The sequence below is a fragment of the Hetaerina americana genome, unplaced genomic scaffold, assembly GCF_022747635.1.
Source record: "Hetaerina americana unplaced genomic scaffold, ioHetAmer1.1.p SCAF_29, whole genome shotgun sequence".
Taxonomy (NCBI): domain Eukaryota; kingdom Metazoa; phylum Arthropoda; class Insecta; order Odonata; family Calopterygidae; genus Hetaerina; species Hetaerina americana.
In genome coordinates, this window is record NW_027286863.1 from 4,769,565 (window position 1) to 4,793,585 (window position 24,021).

The following is a 24,021-nucleotide window of genomic DNA, read 5'->3' on the forward strand; positions in this document are numbered from 1 at the left end:
TTTTGTGGCTTTTAAAGGAACAAGATGTTGTAACGAAATACCGTATATACAATGTCACAGGCATTCGTGTTCGTGCGCGAAGCGCCACAGTCCACGAGGTATCTTCGGAAATTTGTCAAGGTATAAACAGCCTAAGTGTTTAAAGTTGGCCGTTACCTCGTGGACAGCGGCGCGTCGCGCACGACTACGAATGCCTGTGGCATTGTATGTACGGTATTTATCTTCCGCAGTTTCTTTGGAAATTCGTGATTTTCAGTACTGCTCATACGAATTTATGAAATATTTTATTCAATTCTCATATGCTACTTTGAAGAATGATTTGCGATATGCACCTGACTCCTACGCATGAATTTCACAAATTACGGCATTCCAATTGTACTCAAATAATGGTACTTTCAAAGTAACCCGTTATCACGTTTCTTTAAATGAAATAATCCAGTTTGAGGTTGTTTAATGTTGTACCTTTACTTATGTGGAAAAATAATTAGAAATGCTTCGCACAATTTGCCTTTGATTGTATTGATTTATTTGTAATGCTTTCAATTCAACAAAAGATTAACAGCCTCTACAATTTTCTACTACATGGAACTTTGATTTTCAATACATATTTCATGTCTAATTATGCCTATAAAACATCAGTAATCTTGATGAGGACTCAGTGAGTAGAAAGCATAATAATATTATATTACGAGTGAAAGTTGAAAAGATATTTATTTAACATGGACACTCTATCATGCTTCCTCTGTATCAGACTTGAAAATTTGAACTTAGGAATCGGCCAGTATTGAGATCTTGGTGTAAATGATATACTGTATTTCACCATCATCTTTTGTCGTGCTGTTGGTGGTAGCCAGCCATTAACTCCAGGAGTAGGTTTTTCAAGCATACAGTTTGAGCTCAAAGTCTCCTAGGAAGTGTTCAATGTGATATAAAACTTTCAAATATGCAAATGGTGTACATTAGGCAGGTGATCAGTACTATACTATTCAATTTTATCATCAGCCTCTGTTCATTCATAACTGGACACTACAAGGACTTGTTAACTGACTTTGAACTTAGAAATGGGCCCCAGGTCACAGACACACAGCTAATTCTGGTATGCCTATTATATACAGACAAATATGACACTGAAAATACACTGCTTGGAAGAGATATGTTAAAGTATATTGGAGGTAGCACTCACCTTATCTGACGATTACCATAGAAAAAACTGGGAGCATTAGCGCATTAAAGTATTTCAGGAGAAAATCCCTTTCCTTCACAGACACAGGGGCATTAGCTCACTCTACTCCTGAAGAACCAACCAACCACACCCTGAAGATTGGTATGATAATCAAGGGTTAGGTTGAAAATATAAGAACAAAGGTTGATGGTATGTGAGATCAACACATCCAGGATTAGGGGCAGTTCAGCCTGTGTCACCAGTGGACCCACCACAGGGAGATCAGGATCTGAGAGAAAAGTAGTGTGTGGCGAAAGCGGAGAGGGAGTTGGGTGATGATGCACTCTGCATTTGAGTCTAAGGCCACGACCGAACGTTCCCCTCGCAGGGCTAGAAGAATCGAAAATGCTTCAATACATCATCCTCGGGCTATTTTTAGGAAAGTACGAGATACCAGTCAATTTAGCATTGTGTAATTCATTTGAAGGGTCCTGCGTTGCATGAATCAATAGTATAAGGAGGACAGTGGACAAACTAGAATTTTTCCACATAACAGGGCGAGTTTTGCTCGTAATATATTTCGAAATTATATAAATTAACCTTGTCCCTCCAGACCACTCATATTAATGGTGCACCTGGATGGAATTCAGGAATTGAAAGGGAAAGCATGTGTGGGGAAACCTGCTCTAGTGACTAGTTAAGTAAGAACTGTGTGCTAAGTAAAAACTCTGATGTACTGTCACACTTGTGATGAGAAAATATAATTTAAGATTTGTTTAAAGTGGACCTTTGGCCAGTAAAATGAATTGATTTTATTCGAATCCTATGTACAAATTAAATTCTTCATCAAATATGACAGAGACATCAAAATATTAGGTTTAAAAACTACATCTTAACTTGTAGCCAGACCACTGTGCGAACCAGTCAAATAAAACCATCCCATAAATTGAGTTCTTTAAGGAGACAGATAGGTAATATATTCCCACACAGTCTCAATGCTCATTCATTAGTGGATGGCAGCTTGAGATAGTCCAATTGGGATACGAGATGTATTCTCAGATTGAATCCGCGACTACCCAAACACAGTTCAAAGTTAAATTCCCTTTGCTGAGATGGCATAATTAAAATTTCTACTAGGCAACAACATTTGTAAAATTTAAAATTTAGCTAACTTCTTGTAAGGTGGGAAATAAAAATAACGGGAATTGCAGCCACTTTGTGTAATACGTTGCACTACTCTCTGTACGTACATGCCGCATGTTGATACCAAACCAGGATTGAAATTTTTTATCATAAAGTCTTGAAATCAGCAAGATTAAAGATTGCATACATTAAAAACTCCTTTAAAAACTATACCAATTACCACAGTAGTTAACACTGAACATTTATCACTGAAATGTTCAATGATATGACGAAAGTTTACACAAATAATGTTTCCTCTGATAAATATTGCCTAAGAATATGGGTAAGAGTGAGAAGGTAAATCGAAGTAGTTAGGCTTGTGAAATAAAGAAATTGGCAAAAAAGTGATTCTAAATGTGGAAGGAACTAAAACACATGAAGCATTATGAAGCAGCCTGTGGAAAATGGCATTTCATTGATAGAATAAGTAAACTTCAATGCCAAGTTAATCAAAAGAAAAAACTTAAATTGTTCGGTTAGGAGTATCGTACACCAATATTATTAAATAGCAGTCCACCGTTTCAGGTTGGTTATGCATTGACACAAACTCAACAGCCCTACATTCCAGCCTCACCCAACAAGACATTACCTGGCACGCCAAACTATAATATAACCCTCTCCTTCCATTCTACATGCATTCTACCTCCATCCATTCTATCTAACATGCACATTCTTTTCCTCCTCTATTGCCAAATCCCTTACGCGTTTGTCTTTTCAATTTCCCCGCCTCCTTTGAATTTTTCTGACCATATTCTATCCTACCCTACCATGCAAAGTGCTTCCTCAATAGTTTACCCTTCCCTCCATTTTACTTTTTTCATTCTTCTCTGCGCCAACATCTCAAAAGCCTTCAACCAACACCTATCCTCTTAATTCAATGATCACATTTCTGCACCGAACAAAACCACACCCCATATCAAAGTTATACAAGCCATTTCTCACCATTTTTATTTTAACTCCCAGTCACCAACTGCCTCCTCCTCGTGAAAGGTTCTTTTTCCAACGCAAGTCGTCTACTTTTGCTCCTACTACTTTGACCATTTGTGTCGAACACACTTCCAAGATAGGTTGACTGTTCCACATGCTCTAATTTATGACCTAATATTTTATATTAAGCGAATCTTTCTCCTTTGCCACGAATCGCAAAATCTTTGTTTACATTAATACCTGTCACAATGATTTTTGAATGTGCTCATAAATGAATGTAGTCTTTTGGCTGACTATCCAAATCCTTATTATCTGCAAAGCTAACTGCTTTTATGGATTCCCATTTACTTTCACTCAGACCTCAAGTCCCTTCCATTCCTCTCTTACCACAACATCTGCATGTGTATTAAAAAACATGTGATAATGGACATATCTGCCTCTCCCTCTCTTCCCTGTCTAGCTAGGAAGGCTCAGTCCTGCCCTCTCTATGCCACCCGAACATGAGCAGTCTGAGACGTGTGTAAGTTGTGGATAAAGTCACCTAACCGACCAATCTACTCATCTTTTTCGATGCACACATTAGGATCCTAATTTACTCCATCGAATGCCTTCTCGAAATCTACGATACATGCAAATTCATCCTAATTTAACCCCGTTTTATTTTTTGTTAATGATCTCAGTACTGCTGTGGCATCACTCGTACCTCTTCCGTAACGGAAACCAAACTGATAATCCCCTATGTAACGCCTCCTCTACATCTTTCTGAAGATGATAATAACTGCCACCTTAGATGCGTGTGAAATCATGCCTATTGAATACGGCTGTCTTTTCCTTTTTGAAATAGGAAATAATCTGATAAAATCTTACGGTCAATCTCTCGTAAATGCCGCTAATTAGCCCATAAAAACTCATCCTTCCACGTTTTCCTCAGCCCTTAATTACTTCCGTTGGGATGTTATCTAACCTACCGCATTCTTTGATTGAAATTCCCTTGTTATGACCTCACTATCTGTCGCTCCCTCCCTCAATCTTCTGGGCTGCTCCTGTTATCCTTTTCGTTTTCCAAAGATTTCGTGTGATGACAACTGCAAGAGCCTTGCCTCTCCCGCTACCCGATGCACAACACACGACCCATTGAGCCGAGTCTCGTAGTTGTTGGACCCATGCCAGTATTTCTGTCCATAATCAGTTCATGGGAAATTATTTAGATATTTACCCGTTGCTTTCCTCAATAGTGTTTTCAACGTGACGCCATCACTCAAATGGACACCCCACTGGGGTCAGACGCCTCCGCAGCCACCTCGCTGAGACACAAGACGCTTTGCGGACTGCCTTTTGTCTGATTACCACCCTTCAACCTATGTATGACCCTACCCGGAGCAATTATCCAGCCAAAACAGCCCCAGGGGATTCCAGAACGCTCAAACACTTTCTACGCGTCAATTAATTACTCCGCCGAGAGCCACATATCAATAAAAAACAAATATAAATAATACTCTTTACAACTAATCAATCACTATTTTCAAGAAATAAGGTACAACGTTCTTAATATAGAAAAAAATAGAAATATATTTACCATATTGATAAACAATTTATTTTTGTCTTTAACGTAATTCTTGAAAATTTCCATCAAAAATTTGAAACACATCGTGAGCATATGATATTGAACAATAAGACAAAATAACTTGATTTTGTAAGCATGGAAAATACGCGATCGTTAACAAGTCTTAGGTGAACATAAGGTTTCTACATAAAAATTATTAGTGGTCTTATTCACTATTATATTATATTGTGATATTAAGTAATGTTTAGAAAAAGTGACTTCATATCAGGCAAGAAACCAACATTGGTAATTACAGGATTAACCCAATTGTAACTTTATTCATACCTCCAAAATCATAATGCAGGGCCAAAATAACTAAATTTCTCAATCCACGAATTAACAATTGAGTAATTAATTTTACATAATAAATATTTTATATGTATCGCAAAAAATTGTGTGAAATATCTGATTTCTGGTGGTTCAATGAAATAAATAGATACTTCAGACCTCTAATCATATATTACATTAGTTGTAAGCACAAATTAAGGCATGTCAAGTAAGCAGAAAGCGATGAAAATAAGGCATAGATTTTTCCAAACACTTCCACAGGTACTGCAGTTGTGAATATTATGTCTCTTGAAAGTGCAGAAAATGTACAGATTCAAAAGGTGCAATTCACTCGGATATCATGTAAAACAGAGAATAGGTCCCAGCTCTATTTGATAAGTCCGCGACTCCTTACATTTATTCAAAAATTTGTGCCGGATTTCACGAGAAAATCTTGATGATTCATTGAAGAATAGTAGCTTGCAAAATTTCAAAATACTGAACGGTACTCATCATTAATAATTTTCAAATATTTTCATGACATGACTCTGAGTTGGCCAAAGTGTTGAATATCTTTAGCAAATTCACAATGAATCTTCTAATATGAGTGAGGTAACTAACTCTATTAAGGTGGTGTAGGGAGATGAGCTGTCTAGCCACACACTATGGACACTCACTCCCTGTAACCGTTAGTAGGAACTTGCTGCACCGTTTTCAAAACTGAAACCTCCGGAAAATCCTTCAAAGCCACGTTTAGATAGTAGATAATTCTTTCAGGAAAACTCGGGTTTGAAAGGTGCATCGCACAGGTATATATGACTGAAGCTTCATACTTTCAAATCGCCACTAGCCTCAAAAAGCCTGGCTCCCGTTTTACTTCGGTGGAAAGAGACATTTCTCCTCACTTGCTTCCGCTGTCTCAAGGGAGGGTGATGATCGTTTTTGTCAAAAGGAGTGGAGCAGTGGGATCTCACGCCCGTCAAGGGGAGCGTGATCCGGGATGGCGTGGAACTTGAATCACCCCGTGGGGCGTCAGCGGTACTTCCGTATCCAGTTGAGGTATTTGGCGACGTCGGTGAACACGACGTAGTTGCTTGCGCTGCACCCCGTGGTGCTCTTCCGCGAGAGTGTGAAGGAGGCGACGCCGCGGATGGACCACTTCCGCGCCGGCCGGCGGTGGTCCGGACTCGAGAAGAACATTCCGTCGCCGCTTTCTCCGCTGCAAACGGTCGTCCCTGCAAAAGAAGAGGGGAAGGCAAGGGAGCTAATCCTCTGGGCGAAAACCTCGTCGCCGCGTGACGTATGGCACGTAGGAAAGGGCGCGCGCAACGCTCCACGCGGTCAAGTCATCCGCTTCGAAGGGCGGAGGGATTACGGGGGTGGATTCTCAACGCTCTTCGCTCCATTCCCACCTTTCACCACAATCCAGAGCACTCACTATTCGCACCCTCACTGCGCACTCAAAATGTACATTCTAAATGGTATGCATGCATCGTTTTTAATATGTGGCAAATGATAGACTTTATTGAATACCGCAAAGTAAATTAAAAACAAAATATAATTTTACATATTAAACATAGCTTCATACTTTGTTGAATAGTGGTCCGAATTCTCCCGTTTCCCCTCAGTTTGAAACTCAAAATTGGAAGACGACGATATCCTTCTTGGTTTGAAGTTCCTCGGACTCGAGGAAAGACGACACCCCCCAATCAGATCAATGCCCTATCACTCCCTCTCCCGGCCTAACCTAACCCCAGATCTTCACCGCTCCATCAATGCAGGTGTAGCGATCACTGGCACCTAGGAGTAATGGCTCGAAACCCACGGACTGACTCGGGCTGGGGGGAGATTGCATGGGTGCCCGATGAAGCTGGAGGTGAGGCCGGTATCAAGTTGTTTAAAAATACCAAGAAGTTAAAAATAAAAATATTTTCGTTCGGGAAACATTTTAAAACCACGTCTTCATTGGAAAATGCAATAAAAGCAGAAAAAATTTCCTTCAGTTGACAAACTGTTCTCAAGGACACGACTTAAATAAGAAGACTAGACACACATTTCTCGGCCTCGATAAACAAGACCCAACCAGACGCTTCTCACTGAAATAAACCCTTCTCAAACCCCTCATTCTCCCTTCCTCCATTCTTTCCGTCTAACATGCCTATCTTATTCCTTCCCCTTCCTCGTCTTCCTCACGCTCTGTCTATCCATCACAATCTCCGGCGTTCCATCGCCAATCAAAATGCTCTTCATTTCATTCATCCTTCGGATTTCATCCACAAACCTTCTCCTCCCCGACCACGGCTAGTAATTTGTTTTTCAGTCCATAAACATGCATACACGTAACTAAAATTTTCATTTGTTCTATTTACTAGAATAAAGCAATGTATCTAATTGGAGAATGGCTGAAAATATATGAAAAGTGTTAAAACAAACTATTAGCTCTTCATTAAAAAAAGTCCTCTCGCTTATATTTTTTTGTAATTTCTATGAGAATTTTTTGAATATTTTATGGATGTTTATTTTTTATTCACGGTAAACTTTACAAAAAATATTTTATTTTTATGAATATAAAATGTTTAAAAATGAGAAATACATTCTGCAAAATAAAGTAGGCACTCTACACATTTCAATTTTGCTCATCTGATTTATCCTGAATCCTGAATGTAAAATCAAGGCCCACTAAGGAAGACGTCAGGGCTGTGGAAGAAAGGAGACTCGACTTGTCACTGTGTGTGTGTGTGTGTGTGTGTGTGTGTGTGTGTGTGTGTGTGCGTGTGTGTGCGTGTGTGTGTGGGTGAGAGAGAGAGAGAGAGAGAGAGAGAGAGAGAGAGAGAGAATATATTTACTTTTAAGGCATTTATAGCCTAGCCAAGTCAAAGCAATATGCCTTCAATTGTTGGCAGTGGGCTGGGGTGGAATATTGCATAAACACTACTGAGACTAGAGTTATTACATAGTCATTATTTTTCTATTCTTGGTGATTAGCTTCGTGCAATCTAAGAGGTAAGACCGGATCTGTGGGCAGATGGTATTTAAAAAAGTGTAACCTCAGTTAAGCAATTAACGCGATTAAATGCTAAATCCTCAGATTGAGTTAATGGCATACGCGCAGTTCGTTAATGAATTCATGAAAATATAAATGCGCATTCATAAAATTCATAAAATATAAAAGTAATAACTTTCTATGTAAAGCAACGAACTTACGACTTCTGTAGCCTGCACAGTATATCTTGTCCGAAAGACGGCGATCCAGGTCTGGATATCTCGACGAACAGGTCCGCAGGGAGAGAAGAGGCATTCTAGAAATTGTGAGTTCGTCTGACACATTTCCATGCCTATCAAATCCCCAGCCAACAACCTGAGAAATCATCAAACTGGTGTAAACGAAGGAAGTAACGACAAAAAAACCAACAACAACTATTTTCTCATTAAACCTCGAGCCTTGGGATTGGAGAGTTTTTAAAATGTGTTCTTAAGCCTAATTGGTATCAATTTCATCGATACAATACCTTTATTTGTCCATATATAGGGAACAGATTTTTGTAGTTTTCCGACCGCTTTAGGAAAATTTTCTTGAACGTAGAATTACTTGAAATACTTGAGTAACAAAAGGACTATTTCGAAGGGTGGGTGACAAGAGAAGCCCATGAAGGGCACTTACAAGAAGAAGAGAGGGATGTTGACAAGACAAGAGACCATTATTGGAGGAAAAATGTGAGGGAAGAATTAAAGACGAAGGCTAAGGGTGAACTGAGAAGCAAGTAATTGATGCGGGAATGAAGAGACAGACCGTGAACAGGATAGTTTAGAGAGCTGTAACAAATCAATCTTCGGATTGATTGATCGGAATTATTTTATTGGATTAGCAGTTGATGAATTTAATTTTGAATCAATTAATTTTAATGGAATTTTAGAAAAAAGATATTTTTTAATTATTACAATAAAAATGGATATCTTAATGTAAAAGTTTTAAAATTGCATAATTAAACAAAACAATATCTGAAATCGCGGACCACGTTAAAAGTGGCGTCACGCGGGTGTGAAGCTGGTGTTAAGTCGGAAGAATGCTATTCTTATGTTGAACAGAATTAGGGATTATTTGCTACATTTAGGGTAGGGATTACTTGAGAATGGGAAGTTGACCAGGGAAAATGAACCCGGCAAAGTGTTCCTTACCACGCCCTCTTGTCGGACGCCACTCAGCTTTGTCTCCTCCCCCAAGCAAATCGGCTGAACATACGGCGATAGCTCCACGGGATTTGAGATTATCACTACGGCGATGTCGTCATTTATGTTTTTACTGTCAAATTGAGGATGGATGTGAATTTCTTTAACCTGAAAAGAAATCAGAACACGGCTTTATTTCACTTTGGAAAGGGATTTCATATCCGTCACGCTTATGGTTTCTCCAAGACAGTGCAACCTCTCTTTTTAAGCTCGACCCTGGATTTCCTAGCGGGATTTCGACTAATCCTCCGCAAACCGTGAGTTACATGTATTTGTACGTAAATATATGCATAATTTGGTACGTTTACGTAAGTATAGAAATATTGTCTCTCCTCTGGACGGGAGATCCTCCTTAGTCATAAGCTTTTGCATTGTCTTTGCCCCGAATTTAAATAGAATGATCTGTAAACCCTGAATTCAACATAAATCTTCAGAGAAGTGCTTTTTTTTGCAATAACCAAGCAGGACGTGTTTGGATTGATTTCAGACATTCCCACGGCAGACGAGCACTATGCTCGGATTCGGATGCAACCGACTTGGGACCAGGCAGATGCAAAGGCTTTCAAGACTCGTTGAATTCCCCGTTCCACTCTTGAGAAATTGGAAGCATTCCCGCAATTCCCCCAACCTTGTGTTTCGTCAGGGCGACTCGGCGAGAAATTTCGAACCCAGCCTCTTACTTTTAGGCCCATCGGGCGGACGAGATGAGCTTTATTTTCACGCCAAATTTAACATTCAATGCCCAGGTCACCACTTTCTGCAGATGATGATCAAAGCCGTGAACAGAGATTTTGTATTTAAAACTTCAATTTGTTTAATCTAAATATAAATGAGCTCATTTGAAATAGAGTAAACGTTTTTAAAGCCTAATGAGCTTGGAGATGAAAAAGTCACATACCTCTCTATATTGCACTTCAGCATCCCAACGAAGTAGACTGTGCTTCCCCAGGTAAACTGCTAGTGACTTGGGATTGTATAAGTCTTCATTTTGCCCATCACTTAGGCAGCGAGCGGCTGTAAGGCAGTGAAAGAGAGTGTTGCTTTAAAGCAAAACTTGGTGCGGACTGGGGGAGTTAGGATAATTATTGTACAAGCGGCATTACTTTCAATCACGTTCATTTTTTTTATTTCAATCCAGAATCACGTATATTTAATAAAGTCGGTCTAAAAAGATACCGCAAGGAGCTACAGTTATCCTTTCCACGTTTACTTCGCTACAAATTCTTAAATATTTAAATCGCCATGGTTACTTCTTGGGTTACCTGTTAGAATGGTCCGTTTTCCGACGAGAGAGCCTCCACAGATATAATACAAGTTATCATCCCTTATTTCATAGATTGCTGCTTGCCAAGGCCAGCGTTCCTTCATCGCTCCTCTTTCAAAATTGGCCGATTGGGATGGTGCCACCTCGTTCCGGCCACATGCGTCCTCTTCAGATATTCCTGGAATGCGATAGTCGTATGCATCAAATTTGCGTGACTTATCTAATGTGTATAATTGAAATTCTAAATGTTCCCAGTCGATTAGCTAACCGTAAGTGTCGGAAGTTTCGATTTAAGCACCTAAAAAGTGATTGTTAGCAGTGGAAAAATGGTACGCTCGCTTGATTGGTTGTTGCCAATGTAAACCAGCATTTTTATTTTTTTCATCAAATTTGTCACAATCATTATTCGTTTCTTTTGATTTATCATCCCTTGCTTCACTCAAACTATTACGAGCGCATATATCACGCACTTGGGTAGACCGGCGAATACACGAACATGAACATACAATATTTCAACGGCACAAAATTGAAACAAATGACAAACAGGCAAAAATGCAAGGGGAAAATTTTCATTTGCATATTGCCACCACACCAGAGGCTATCATACAACATTCATTGGAATATTGTCATAGTTGTGCGTTGATTTAAAATTAAAATGTATACCTTCTTCTGTGGCACTTATGGGTGGAACGTCAACTGGGTCTTGCTGTCGCTGCATAAAGTCGGAGGTTTCTTCATAGTTTTTGTTCCCATCTTCGTAACTCGATGGTAGATCAGCAGGAGGTGCGATTTTGACTGTGGTCTCATAATTGATTTCGTCATCATACGAAGGCAAATTAATGCCGACGGTATCTGACGACGTACTTACCGATGGAGTCACTGGAACAGAAGCCGCCACTGCCAAAGCCATGGAAGAAAAAGTACACCAATTATTGAAAAAAATTCAAAAAATAAAAATGAACTCTGCCAATATTTTAGTGTTTTCTGGGAAAGAAGCGAAAATCACGATAAATCATTAGCCTTCCAAAAGTGATAAAAGGCTCGGGAGTTTTCCTGCATTGGATTCAGTTCAAAATATTTCAGTTGGATCGATGTTTGATGCAATGGTTGAGTGGCTCGTATCAATTTTCAGTTTAAACGTTTACCTTGCTCGATAGCGGCCTTCTCTGGTGTAGATAGGCGTATTAGGTGCTCCATAAGCTCTCCGACTTGTTCCGCACTATTCTTCCTCTGCGAAAGATACTCGGGCGGATTGGTGGTTGAGTCTGTCTGTTGATATCCACCGACGGTTGTCGTTTCCAAAGTTATCTCGTGGTTAAGGAGTCGGTGATCCTCGCCGTTGCCAGGCAACAGAGTTGTTACTGGTGCAGTTGTTTCCTCTGCTTAAATTATGCAACTTGTAAGTAAGAGCTCAGAAATGACCACGCGGGAAAAACTACGACTACATTTATAAGGGTAACATATTTTTAAAGTGATTAAAAACATCAAAAAATAATACCAGTTAGAGAAGCAGCCAAATGACGATAAGCACGCCAAGTAAAGGCATGAAGAAAATATTAGTGGAGACTTTAACTTGTAGTATAGCGCTGTTTGGATCCGAAACCTGGCCTTTCACACTAGGGGATGGATTTAGATTGTAGGCCTCTGCGATGCGGGTGCGGAGATAATTGAGCTAATAGGTTAGAAAGGAAGGCTACTGGTCGAAATTAGAAAAAGCCAGAAAAAGTGTCGGGAGGCAATGTTAAGAGGCAGAGGTACGTGTTGAAGATTGCGATCGGAGAGAGAACGTATAGAGAGAGGGGAAGAGAAAGTAAGAAAGGGACTTTTTGTGTTGCATGAGGTTCAATAGAAAGTTTGAAAAAACGAGGAAAGAAATATAGATCATAGAAGAGGAAGTAAGTCCCGAGAAGTAATTCATGAAAGTTACTTGGGATCGTACAAAATCTGCCTTTATTGCGTAGATTAATATAATGTATTAGAGCCCTAATTATGACACCCCTATGATAATAAAATGTCTGCATTTTCACCGTTTAGACCCTATGTTGCTCTAACGAGGACTTTTCATTATTCGTAAAAAAGGAAAATATTTTGTACGTTCAACTCATGAGAAAAAGGTGAGGGTTTTAATTAAACCATTTTAAATTTTTTACAATTTTGTGTAAATATTGTCCCTTATACATGGATTTTGAGTTCATACTATATTAAATCAATTATCATAGGGCACGCAAATAATAAATTCTGCACCAGAAACGCAATTCAGAGAATAATTAAGCATTCGAGTTCGCATTTTCTACGCATAAAATGAAAACTATAACGCATAAAAATATTTGGAAAGCGAAGGGAGCACATAACAAGGTGATTTTTTCCACAAAGCAATGTTAAACGTTGCATTAATTTCGATATAGTTTTCATCAAAAAGGAAATTTCAATATTCAACATTATCTAACAAAAATAACAGTTTCAGGTTTAACTTTGTGGAATTCCTTTATTATGAGGATAAAAATAAACTTTAACTTATGCCACAATAAAGATTTAATATTTCACACGGCCATGGTTTCGATGCTGCGCGTCACCATGCATCAGGTGACGTGCATCAACATTTTTTTTATCTTTGTTCCCTGATGGTGATGCGCAGAATCGAAACCATGGTCGTGTGAAATATTAAATCTTTATGGTGGCATAAATTAAAGTTTATTTTTTATGCTCATTATCTAATGAGTTAACGGGCGAAGAAAATCTTTCCGAAGGCTTCAGAATATCCTAATTAAGGATTAGTCATGGGTAATAATTGTGTAACGCGATAATGACCCCCTCATTGCCGTTCTCTTTCAATGGCCTTGACCCCTCTAAACTTCACAAGTAGAGAATACATAAGGAATGCATTTTTTAGGATATATAAGTAAAGAAAATATCAATGCAACAATTTTAGACTGTAAAAATCATTTGCTTTGACCGAGACGCCGGTCAAGACGAATGATTTTTACACTATGAAATTGTTGAATTGAAATGCACATTAGTGGATGACTGCGTTGAAAGTTACTTTTGCGGCGTCTCCCGCAGTTTCTTGAAATGAAATATCGTTCGCTTTACATAAATGCTTTCGAAAGAAATTGGGTTTGCAATTTGCTCTTTCTTTACTGAAAAGAGGGTCATATCAAGCTGAGGGTTTTCGTAAACGATGTTTCGCCAAAAAGGCATCTATTATCATAGTGCGAAGGATCGATGGAGTTCAAAAAACATCACCTTGGGGAACCAAATTATTTTAGGTATTTATTACGGACCATTCCTCCGCAAGCTCAACTGCATCGAATTTCGTTATTTCAAATATGAAAGTGGCATATCCCAAGGGACGATCATTTTTGCCTGAGTTCACCTTTATATAAAGGAATGGAGAGAGGAATGACCTGGCTCCTCCTTCCCTCATTTAACTCCGAGAAAATACACAAAACCCTCTCTCTATTCCTTTCTCTCCATTTCTCGGAATCGCTCTTCTCCGACTCAATCAAAACCTTTGAGGTTCCCAAAGGGAACTAACCGCCGCCAGGAGGCGAGGTGTCGGGGTGGGCAGGCGCTGGGATTCATCGCAGCGGTTGACGATCCCTTCTTTCGAGCGCCCTCTCTACGTCTCCCTCCGAAGAGCCTAGCCTCACAACGGATGCACGCGAACATGAAAATTGCGTTAGTTGAAGGCTGAGAAAGAGAGAACACTTGGATAGCTCTATATTTGCATGTACTGTACATCGATCAAGCATCTTTTAAGCCGTATAAATATAAATACGTATGTTTCTGTAACTTTCTGCGGACAGCAAGATTGTTTTCGTGTTCATCGCTAAGGCGTTCGCAAGATTATCTTGAGATACGAGGTCTCATTTAGTATCTACTACTTACTGTGTTCTTAAAAATAAATTGCTCAGTTCGAATCTAAAACTAACTTACAAATTTCTTTAGAGCGACCCTTTAAAAAATGTCACTCCTTCCACTGTAAAATCAGTATTGGTGAAAGCGGATGGAATTTTGTCTGGAACTTATTAATATATAATATTCTGAATAAAACGCCACCCCGAGGAGTTTAACGAACATTCCAGACACTTGAACTGAAGAATATTTTGTCACCCGCGCAAGTGGACCAATTTCATTTCTCTCCTGAGAAATTCTCCTTGAATGCGAGTGAAAGTGTTCATCTCAACCTGCAATTGCGGAGCAAATGGAGACAGACCGGTGAATGAGGACGGCAGGTTTGAAAGTGGTGCTGCTGCAAATCGTGCATTTGGATGCTGACATTTCCCCCTCCCAAAGATATTGGATAAGCGATCTCTATTCGGATAATCTTCTATGCAATATCAATAGATTACAAACCAATGTAAGTGCATATTGGTGCGGTTAGCAGCAATTGTAGAGAAAATGTTAACATTTTCAATTCATATGTTGATCAGTAGCACAGCAAAGTATGTATAATTTTCCAAACCAAAGTCCGGTTGGATGCGGTCGGCCTGCTGTATACACCATAATTCAGTGGATCCCTGAACGCCCATAAAGGCTTTATTCAAACAGTCCCATTGATTTGCTACCTGGGTGAATCTGAATCAATCTTCCAAAGTCATCCAGTCATCACTTCAATAAGGAAGTAGAGCTGAGCTGAATGAAAACCAGATTTCATATTTAATTATAATGTTTAACATAACTTTTTCATCGTTACTTTAACGAAATGCATACAAAGTTTTTGATTTAAATTTTCTGAGAGAATTTAATGCATGTCTTATATGATCAAAAGTCGAATCACTCTGAGCCCCGAATGTTAAATAATAAGGTGCTTAAGAACTCGGTGAGCAAATCGATATAGCATATGCCAAATTAGTGCACTCAAAAGAAGTGCAGGAAATATTAACATAATTATTTTTCTTTAGCCTCGAACAAGCAATTTTACTTTCTCCGCACGAAAAATTAGGGGAAAATGAGTGGTGCAGTGATGAAGAATTTAGACCTCGGGATTTTTCTGGGAGAAAAGATCTTCCCCAGAAAAGCTTTCTCAAAAACTAAAAACTAATGAAAAAACTGCGAGAGGAGTTCATCTCGAGACGCTTCATTCATTGCAAAGGCATAAATGAAAACATTAAATAGATCTGAGCAATGCATTTAGCTTACCGCAAATGATTAAATATTGTTCTCATCCGAGGTCATAGATTTAAATCATAAATGGAAAAAATGTGCTGGACCATAGATAGGAAATGGCATTGCAAAGCACGTAATGTATTGGCACATCATGTTTTAAAAAACATATTTTGTAACTTCGGAGTGCATTTTATTTTATGAAACAAAAATATTCACACTTTTTACTCACAATTTTATTCATTCGAGTATTCAATTTAGTTAAATCTGCGCATGAACTTCTTGGCGGACATGTTTGTAGTGTTGCAATTAAAATATCATAAAACGGCATTGAATATTTAAAAAACAGCAAACTTTATGCACATATGGTAAGACCAATATGTTATGAAATAAAGCGCCGAACATTTTGGCTTTGCATTAAAATTATGTGTAAAATATATTGACTTTAATGAGCTATAAAGATAAAATGAGAGGTAATTCAACGAAATGAATACTTTGCCTCAGCTTGGCTCGTATTCATCACTAATTTCCGAGCCAAACAAAACATTCAACATGGGAAAGAGTTTTAATTCAAGCTCACCTTTCTTTGCTGAACAAATCTGTATTCCATTAAGTCTGATGGTTTTAATCCTGGGTGCCATCCCTTCCGCGCCATACTTGACGAAGAAGTATACATAAACTGATTCGCCTGGATCAATTGTTGCTTTGGAATTCCAAATGGTGTAGTTCATATTATTCTTAGTGGAAACCATCCCAAACAATGCCTGAAAAATAGAAGTATTTTCAGCTAGAATAAAATTCAATTCAGGAAAGTTAGTGACAACCATGCAAATATGTGTGAATTAAGTTATATGTATTCTTAAGACCGAATGCGAAGCAGTCTCCTGCTGATTACATATTTTCAGTGGAATCGCTATAAAATTAGTTTTGTATAATTGCCGATTCTGGTTTCGTCGTTAAAACTACAAAATATGAATATGCAATAAGATTCCAATTTTCCCAATTACATATTACAGACTAAACCAAAGCTGTCGTCACTTGCGTAGTAGGCCCTCTTTGGTCCCAATTAAATAAAACGGATGAAGTTGTAGTTTTTATGTGCGGTGTGATGTGCTTTGTACAAAAAGGGATCCTCTGTAGCCAACTCGAAGCTCATAAGTGCTATGAGACCTGCCCGTTGGAGTGATTCGGCAGAGGCGAGAGTGAATCTGGTCGTGAGGAGTGAATGAGCCCTGGACCCGGCAAGGTTTTCTCTGTTTCGTACTCCCTCTTCCCTACCCTAATCCCCCGCTTTCAACTAACCCTTCCATACTCACTTTCCCCTACTTCTTTCATTCCCTCATCCCTCTCAGTAATACGAGTTTCGGTTTGATCTGCAAATGACAAATAACCTCTTGACTTAAAAAAGAAGTCAAAGTTAGACTTGAAACCTTTTCGGAATTGTCCAATTATCCGTAAAGGCAGTTCCACTCATTAGTGCATCAAAATGGTTTGCAGCAAAAACCAAAAACTGTCAAGCGGTAAATCATAACTAATCCTATATCGATCAGAATAATATAATTATCATTGATCACGTCTGCATTAGATAAATGGGGCAAACATATCACACGTATCTACTCTTTGACAATTCTAAAAGAACAGAATAACGTCGGTTTATCTGTCATTGATATCTATCATGTGCTCACCCCGAGGCCCTGGGCTCGTTTGTCCAGTTCGATGTCCACCCTTAGCCCGACGAGGTCCTCATCCGTGGTGAGAGTGATGTTTCCGTACCAGACGTCATTCCCGGACAAACGATTGAAGTACGAGAATACGCCGGGGCACGGAGAAGCAGACAAGGGGGGGCCGCCGCTCTCGGGACCTTCTAGCAGGATTTCGGCACCTCCCCGTGCTACTTCCGCACTTCTCGCCGGGACTTCATCACCTCCTAGCCGGACTTCGCCACCTCCCAGCGGGACTTCATCACCTCCCGGCGGGACTTTATCACCTCCCGGCGGGACTTTATCACCTCCTAGCGGGACTTTATCACCTCCCAGCCGGATTTCGGCACCTCCCAGTGGGACATTGACACCTCCCAGCCGGACTTTGGCACCTCCCAGCGGGACTTTGGCACCTCCCAGCGGGACTTCATCACCTCCCGGCGGGACTTTATCACCTCCCGGCGGGACTTTATCACCTCCCGGCGGGACTTTATCACCTCCTAGCGGGACTTTATCACCTCCCAGCCGGATTTCGGCACCTCCCAGTGGGACATTGACACCTCCCAGCCGGACTTTGGCACCTCCCAGCGGGACTTCATCACCACCCAGCCGGACTTTGGACCCTCCCAGCGGAACTTCATCACCTCCCAGCCGAACTTTGGTGCCTCCCAGGGGGACAGTGACACCTCCCAGAGGGACATTGACACCTCCCAGCAGGACTTCATCACCTCCCAGCGGGACTTCGGTACCTTCTAGCGGGATTCCTCGATCACCCTCTTCCCTTTCCACCGCTACTCTCTCATTCGAAATGGGAGAAATTCCCACGTTTATCGTGGTTGGCGCCGAAGTAGTTGGATCCTGGGTCTCCGGGAATAGGTAAGAATCTGTCACGTTGGAGGAGAAGGCTGACGTGGTCTCATCCACGACTTCGGTCCCATAATAGTCCTGAGTGTCGTAGTCTTCCGTCCCGGAGTCGCCCTTCACCGCCACAAATTCCGAATCGCTGGGAGCGGGAGTGTCCTCCGCAGGCGGTGTGGTCGGCTCCGAAGTGGTCTCCTCCTTGGTCTCCGGATCGAGTTGAGGGTCTTTCGTCGGGTCGGGAGCGAGGCGTGCTGGAACGATGTCATAGTAGTCTTCGGTCTCGTAATAGTTTTGGTTTTCGGGAACTTGGAGCACGAAGGCTCTTCCCTTGACCATCCCTCTCCTCTCGCTGATTCCACCATTGGTCTTCACGTGCATCGTGTCCGGTGCAGACGTAGTTCGTTCCGGGGAATTTGGAAGCGGTGAAGGGCCCGTGGGGTTGGATGTCGAGTGTATCTGCACCCCACGATCATCGTCCACAGCCTCCCCGTCGTGAAGGACGTCGGGGACTCCGGGCCCGGAAGCCGCTTCCTCATCCGTCGTCAGTAGTCCGAAAACTGTGTCCAGCAAGCCATCCAGATTTTCCACCCTCGAGGCCCTCGGATGTCCACCTCTCTTCCCGAAGGAGTCCTCATGTACTTCGCCGATGGCCAGCGGAGCGTCGCTCGGTGCACTTTGGACCCGGGCAAGTCGTCGGAGCAAACCGATGAGTAGGGAGGCTACTTTGGAACTGTCCAGCTGGACCTGCGGAGAGGAAGATGGCGGAGGGATGCTGAACAATATCAAATGGGTGAACCGTGATACTGCGCTGTCACCGCCATCAACGCAAGTAAAGGGAAATGTGCTATGCTCAATGCCACAACATTATTTGTGTAATTCAGGGCGACATTTAGTTAGGACTCACTCATTTTCCGTCATCGCCACAGATTTCAACAGGGCGTCGAACCCCGATGAGGTCGCAATAAAGTGAGTAAATATTGTATAATTAGCAAAAGCTACACGATAAGTCCCGGAAAAATTTCTTTAAAGCAATGTACCAATCTCGTTCTGACAACTTTACAAAAAGGTTGAAATGCCCGACAGCCTATTTCACTGGTAATAAATTATTATTATTAGGTAATCTACCGGTTAAGGTAGGTTTTTGGATGGAGAAAATTACTAATTAAATAATTTGTGACCCCTAGCAAAACACAACATCCTACTTAACATCAGGTCCCTCTTCAGCTCTGAGTACTTTCTTCCTCCCTTCATCCCGTCCAACATCCCTATCCTGTTCTTTCCCTTTCCTTTTTCGCCCAACATTCTCCCCTCTATGACAGTCTTCAACATCCCGCTGCCGGTCAATACCCCTTTCAGCCACTTCTCCTGCCTCCATAGGATTGCTCCCAACAAACCCCTCTCTTCGCCCACCATACCAAGTACTTCCTCGTTTGTTTTCTTCTCTGTCCATTTCACCTTCTCCATTCTTCTCCACACCAACATTTCAAAAGCCTCCAGTCTACGTCTATCCTCCTGCTTCAATGACCACGTTTCCGCGCCGTACATAGCTACGATCCATATCAAAGTTTTTAATAGTCTTTTCTTAACATCCTTACTCAACGTCCCTGTCATCAACTCCCTCCTCCTTGTGAAAGCCTCTTTGCCTAGCGCAATTCTTCTCCTTACGTCCCTACTACTTTGACCGTGTTGATCCAAAACACTGCCGAGATACGTAAACTGTTCTACCTGCTCTAGTTTTTGCCCTCATATTCTAATGTTAATCTTAGCCTTTTCTTTCTAGAAAATCGCATAACCTTTGTTTTATCAGTATTGATTTTTATCCCATACCTGTAGCACTGAATTTCCAATTCACTCAGCAATGCTTGCAGCCCCTTGGCTGATTGACAAACTAAAGCTTGGTCATCAGCAAACCTAACTGATTTTACGAATTTCCCGCCCACTTTCAATCCTACCTCGAGTTCTTCCCATGCCTTTTTAATCATTTCCTCTGCATACAGTTTGAACAGCAACGGCGATAATGGGCAGCCCTGCCTTACACCTCTTCCCAACACTGCCCAACCAGACTCCCCATTCCCCACTCGCACCTGAGCAGTCTGAGACATGTACAGGGTGCGGATTAGCCTCCTTTCCCTCCAATCTAGTCCTATTTTTTGCAATATGCTCATTAGTTTTTCCCAATTCACTCTATCAAACGCTTTTTCGAAATCTACGAAACAGGCAGATACCTCCTGGTTGTAATCTATATTACTCTCGATTAATAATCTCATTACTGCAATGGCATCACGCATACCTCTCCCCTTCCTAAACCCAAACTGATCATCCCCCAAGTAATGACTTACCCTACTCTCTATCCTTTTGTTTATGATCCTAAGAACAACTTTAGCTGCGTGGGATATCAAACTTATTGTCCTATAGTCGTCACATGATGTAGCCTTTACTTTTTTTGGAATAGGAACTAAAACTGATCTCACAAAGTCTTCCGGCCAGATTCCTTCCTCATAAATACTACGGATCAGCCCATATAGCCTCTTCCTCCCACATTTTCCTAAGCATTTTAAAAGTTCCACGGGAATGTTATCTACCCCCATGGCCTTATTTAGATTCATCTCCCTTAATGCCCTTTCTATCTCATTGTCTAGTATGCCTGGACCTAAGCTATCTTTCTCTACATCATGTTCTTTTTCTATGTCTAACTTTGTTGGTCTAAGCTCTTTACCATACATTTATTCTATATATTCCTTCTATCTCTCTTGAATATTTCCTGCGTCAACTACTACCTTACCCGCCTTATCTCTAACTGCTATTGTTGATCTCCCTTTCTCACTTCCCGATTAAGATTTAACTTTGCTGTACAGCGCACGGATTTCACCCTTCCTCCGCAGACTTTCCATATCCCCGCACTGCGTCTTCCACCATACTTCTTTTGCTTTATTTGTTGCCGTTCTCAATTTATTGTTTGATTCTTTGTACTTCATTTTGCCTAAATCTGTATTTACATTCATCCATTTCCGCCGCTCATCCAACTTTGTAATCATCTCATCCGTGATCTATAGTTTCCTAGTCCTTTTATCGTTAACCGTTCCAATATTGTCTTTTGCGGTTTTAGACAACCCTTTCTTGAAACCTTCCCATTTTTCATCGAAAGAACTTAGCTCTTTACCATCCTCCATGATTTCCTCTACCGCCTGTTTGTATTCCTTCCTTTTCAAGCCATTTAATGCTTCTACATTCCATTTTCTAACTCGCCACCCCTGCCTTTTCTTTTTGAAACGGACGCCACATTTCATAACAGCTAAATTGTGGTCAGAGTCCGCTTCCACTCCCGGGAATGCGAATTTTTCACACTGTTCCTAAACCTGTGTCTAACCAGGATATAATCTAGCTAATACCTTTCTGAGTCACCTGGCATTTTCCATGTATACCTGCGTCCTTTTCGGTGTCTAAACTAAATGTTGGTGATGAGTAGCCCCTGTCTCCTGCAGAACTCAACTGCTTTCTTCCCGCGGTCATTCCTCGTGCTTAAACCGTAGTCCCCGACCTTGTCACCATCTCTTCCTTCGCCTACCGTCCCATTTCAATCCCCCATCACTATTAAATGTTTCCCTGCAGGAACACACGCGATTATGTCCTCTAACTGATCGTATATCCTATCGACCTCTTCTTCCTTATGGTTGCTCGGTGGCATGTATACCTGAATAATAACCAAGTTCGTCGATTCTGATTTTATCTCTACTAATAGTATTCTATCCGTTACCTGCTCTATGTTGACTACGCTTCTTCCTACCTCTTCATTTAATACTATGGCAACCCCTCGTTGATTCTCGTCCCCGCCGCTGTATATTATTCTATACTTATCACTCCAGTAATCCCCGCTATCCTTCCATCTCACCTCGCATAGACCTAAAATATCTATATTTCCCCTTTCCATCTCTCGCTTAACATTGTCCAATTTCCCTGTCCTCGTCGTTGTCCGAACATTCCACGTTCCTATTCTAACTAATGTGGTCTTCTTCTCCTGCGTCTTCGGTCCTGCTGCTACTAGTTTTCCCTTGCAAGGGTTTCGTGGGATGACGACCGCGGAAGCCTTGCTTCCCCCGCTGTCGGGCACGACCCACGGCCGATTGGGCCGATCCCCGTAGTTTGCCAGGACTCAAAATCTCTGTATTGTCCATCATATAAATCATGGGAATGATAATTGATTTGGTTTTCCGTTGCCTTCCTCAATAGTGTTTTTAACGTGACACCATCACTTACTGGCCGCCTCACTGAGGAACAGACGCTGCGTGGACTACCTTTTGTCTGGCTCCCAACCTTCGACCTATCTGCCATGGGTGACCCTACCAGGAGCGATTATTATTACTCCCGCCAGCACAGCTCTAGGGGTCATCGGAACGCACAAGCCCTTCCACCACGTCATGGTTGTAGTCCGAGGAGGGTGATATATTTACTGATAATGCATGCAATGATGAAAATAGATATTTCGGTGTCAGGGAGGCATAGCAAAGATGAAGCATGGCTTAAGAATACAAAATGAAGATGAAAAATAAATTCCAAAGCTAATTCAATAATGGAAAACTTCTGGTATGAAACTATTACATTTATCACCGAAGACAGGGGAGAGATATTCTTTAAAGTTTCCATCTAGAAATGTACAGGTAATTAGGCATTTACAGGGAGGAAATGTGTATCTGTAATTAACGACCCTTTCTTGAGAGATAATTCGCCTCGATAAGCGTAACTTATATCCAAATATGTATGCATAATACCCAGAGTGCTGGTACTAAGAATTAATTCAAATTAATTCAGTAATAATGAAATGTTGGCGAAAAAATAAATCCACGCGCCCAACATGTTTTGACGAAAGAAGGAATTTAATTCGAGAAATTGTCCTATAGTTGTTGGATTTTTGTTAGTGAATTTAAAAAAAATTATTTTACAAGTATTCCTGAGAATACTCCAACAAAAATACCCAGTGTACTAAAATTTATGGCATTTATTTTGGTGCAAACAACCGTGAGTTCGGAGGTTTTAACTTCATTCACACAATGGTGTCGTAAAATTTATGGTGGCCACAATATTTTTTGTCATGCAAAGAGTTTTCATTTTAGTTCAATTAATTGCAACTACTCAACTACGAGACAGAGTTGAACTCTTGTGTTCAACGCTTCACTTACCTGATTTGCCTGGTATTGTGTTGAACTGCCTCGAGAATGTCTCGGTGGAAGAGTAGTTGGTATTGCTGGTGTTGCTGAAACATCACATTCGGAAGAAAATATTACTGCATGCACAATGCTAGATAGATAGAGGTATTTATTTGGGCGAAATTGAGACCTAATGGTCCCATCTTCCATTTAACCCATACATAAAGAGGAGTGATATTTCTTAATGATAATATATTATGCACTGGAATTATTCGATGGATTAGAATTCTCATGTTTTAAGAATTAGTTAACTGGCATTGCTAAATTGCTTTGTGATAGAGGATTTTTTAAATTAGCTATTACCTATTAATACTTAATGTAATTTAAGCTAAACTTCATATATTAACATACAAATATTTTTTCTATCGAGCGATTTGTAAAATGCAATGTTTCAATGAGGAGAAATGCTGAGGAAATGTATAGAACGCAAATCACAATGTAAGATTAATTGGAATTTTACTACCATAGTATGATTATCATACATTTTTCCTTTAAAATTGAATGGGGAAAGCAGTCTAAAC

General features: G+C 40.7%; 1 protein-coding gene across 3 annotated transcripts in view; it reads right to left on the reverse strand.

The window, feature by feature from the left end:
• Positions 1 to 4,902: 4,902 nt before the first annotated feature.
• The window catches only part of LOC139689926 (uncharacterized), a 39,114-nt gene continuing 19,995 nt past the window's right edge, over positions 4,903 to 24,021 (reverse strand). For 2 of the 3 annotated variants that reach the window (XM_071587059.1, XM_071587058.1), the window contains 10 exons: positions 23,474 to 23,547; positions 17,424 to 19,043; positions 16,319 to 16,502; positions 11,778 to 12,011; positions 11,296 to 11,529; positions 10,631 to 10,810; positions 10,267 to 10,382; positions 9,318 to 9,476; positions 8,346 to 8,499; positions 4,903 to 6,376 (listed from right to left, as the gene is read on the reverse strand). In XM_071587059.1, coding sequence (XP_071443160.1) covers positions 6,174 to 6,376; positions 8,346 to 8,499; positions 9,318 to 9,476; positions 10,267 to 10,382; positions 10,631 to 10,810; positions 11,296 to 11,529; positions 11,778 to 12,011; positions 16,319 to 16,502; positions 17,424 to 19,043; positions 23,474 to 23,547 — 3,158 coding nt within the window. In that variant the 3' untranslated portion in view covers positions 4,903 to 6,173. Of the gene's footprint in view, positions 6,377 to 7,757; positions 7,868 to 8,345; positions 8,500 to 9,317; positions 9,477 to 10,266; positions 10,383 to 10,630; positions 10,811 to 11,295; positions 11,530 to 11,777; positions 12,012 to 16,318; positions 16,503 to 17,423; positions 19,044 to 23,473; positions 23,548 to 24,021 lie in introns of those variants that run through there. The other variant, XM_071587060.1, reaches the window with a different exon arrangement.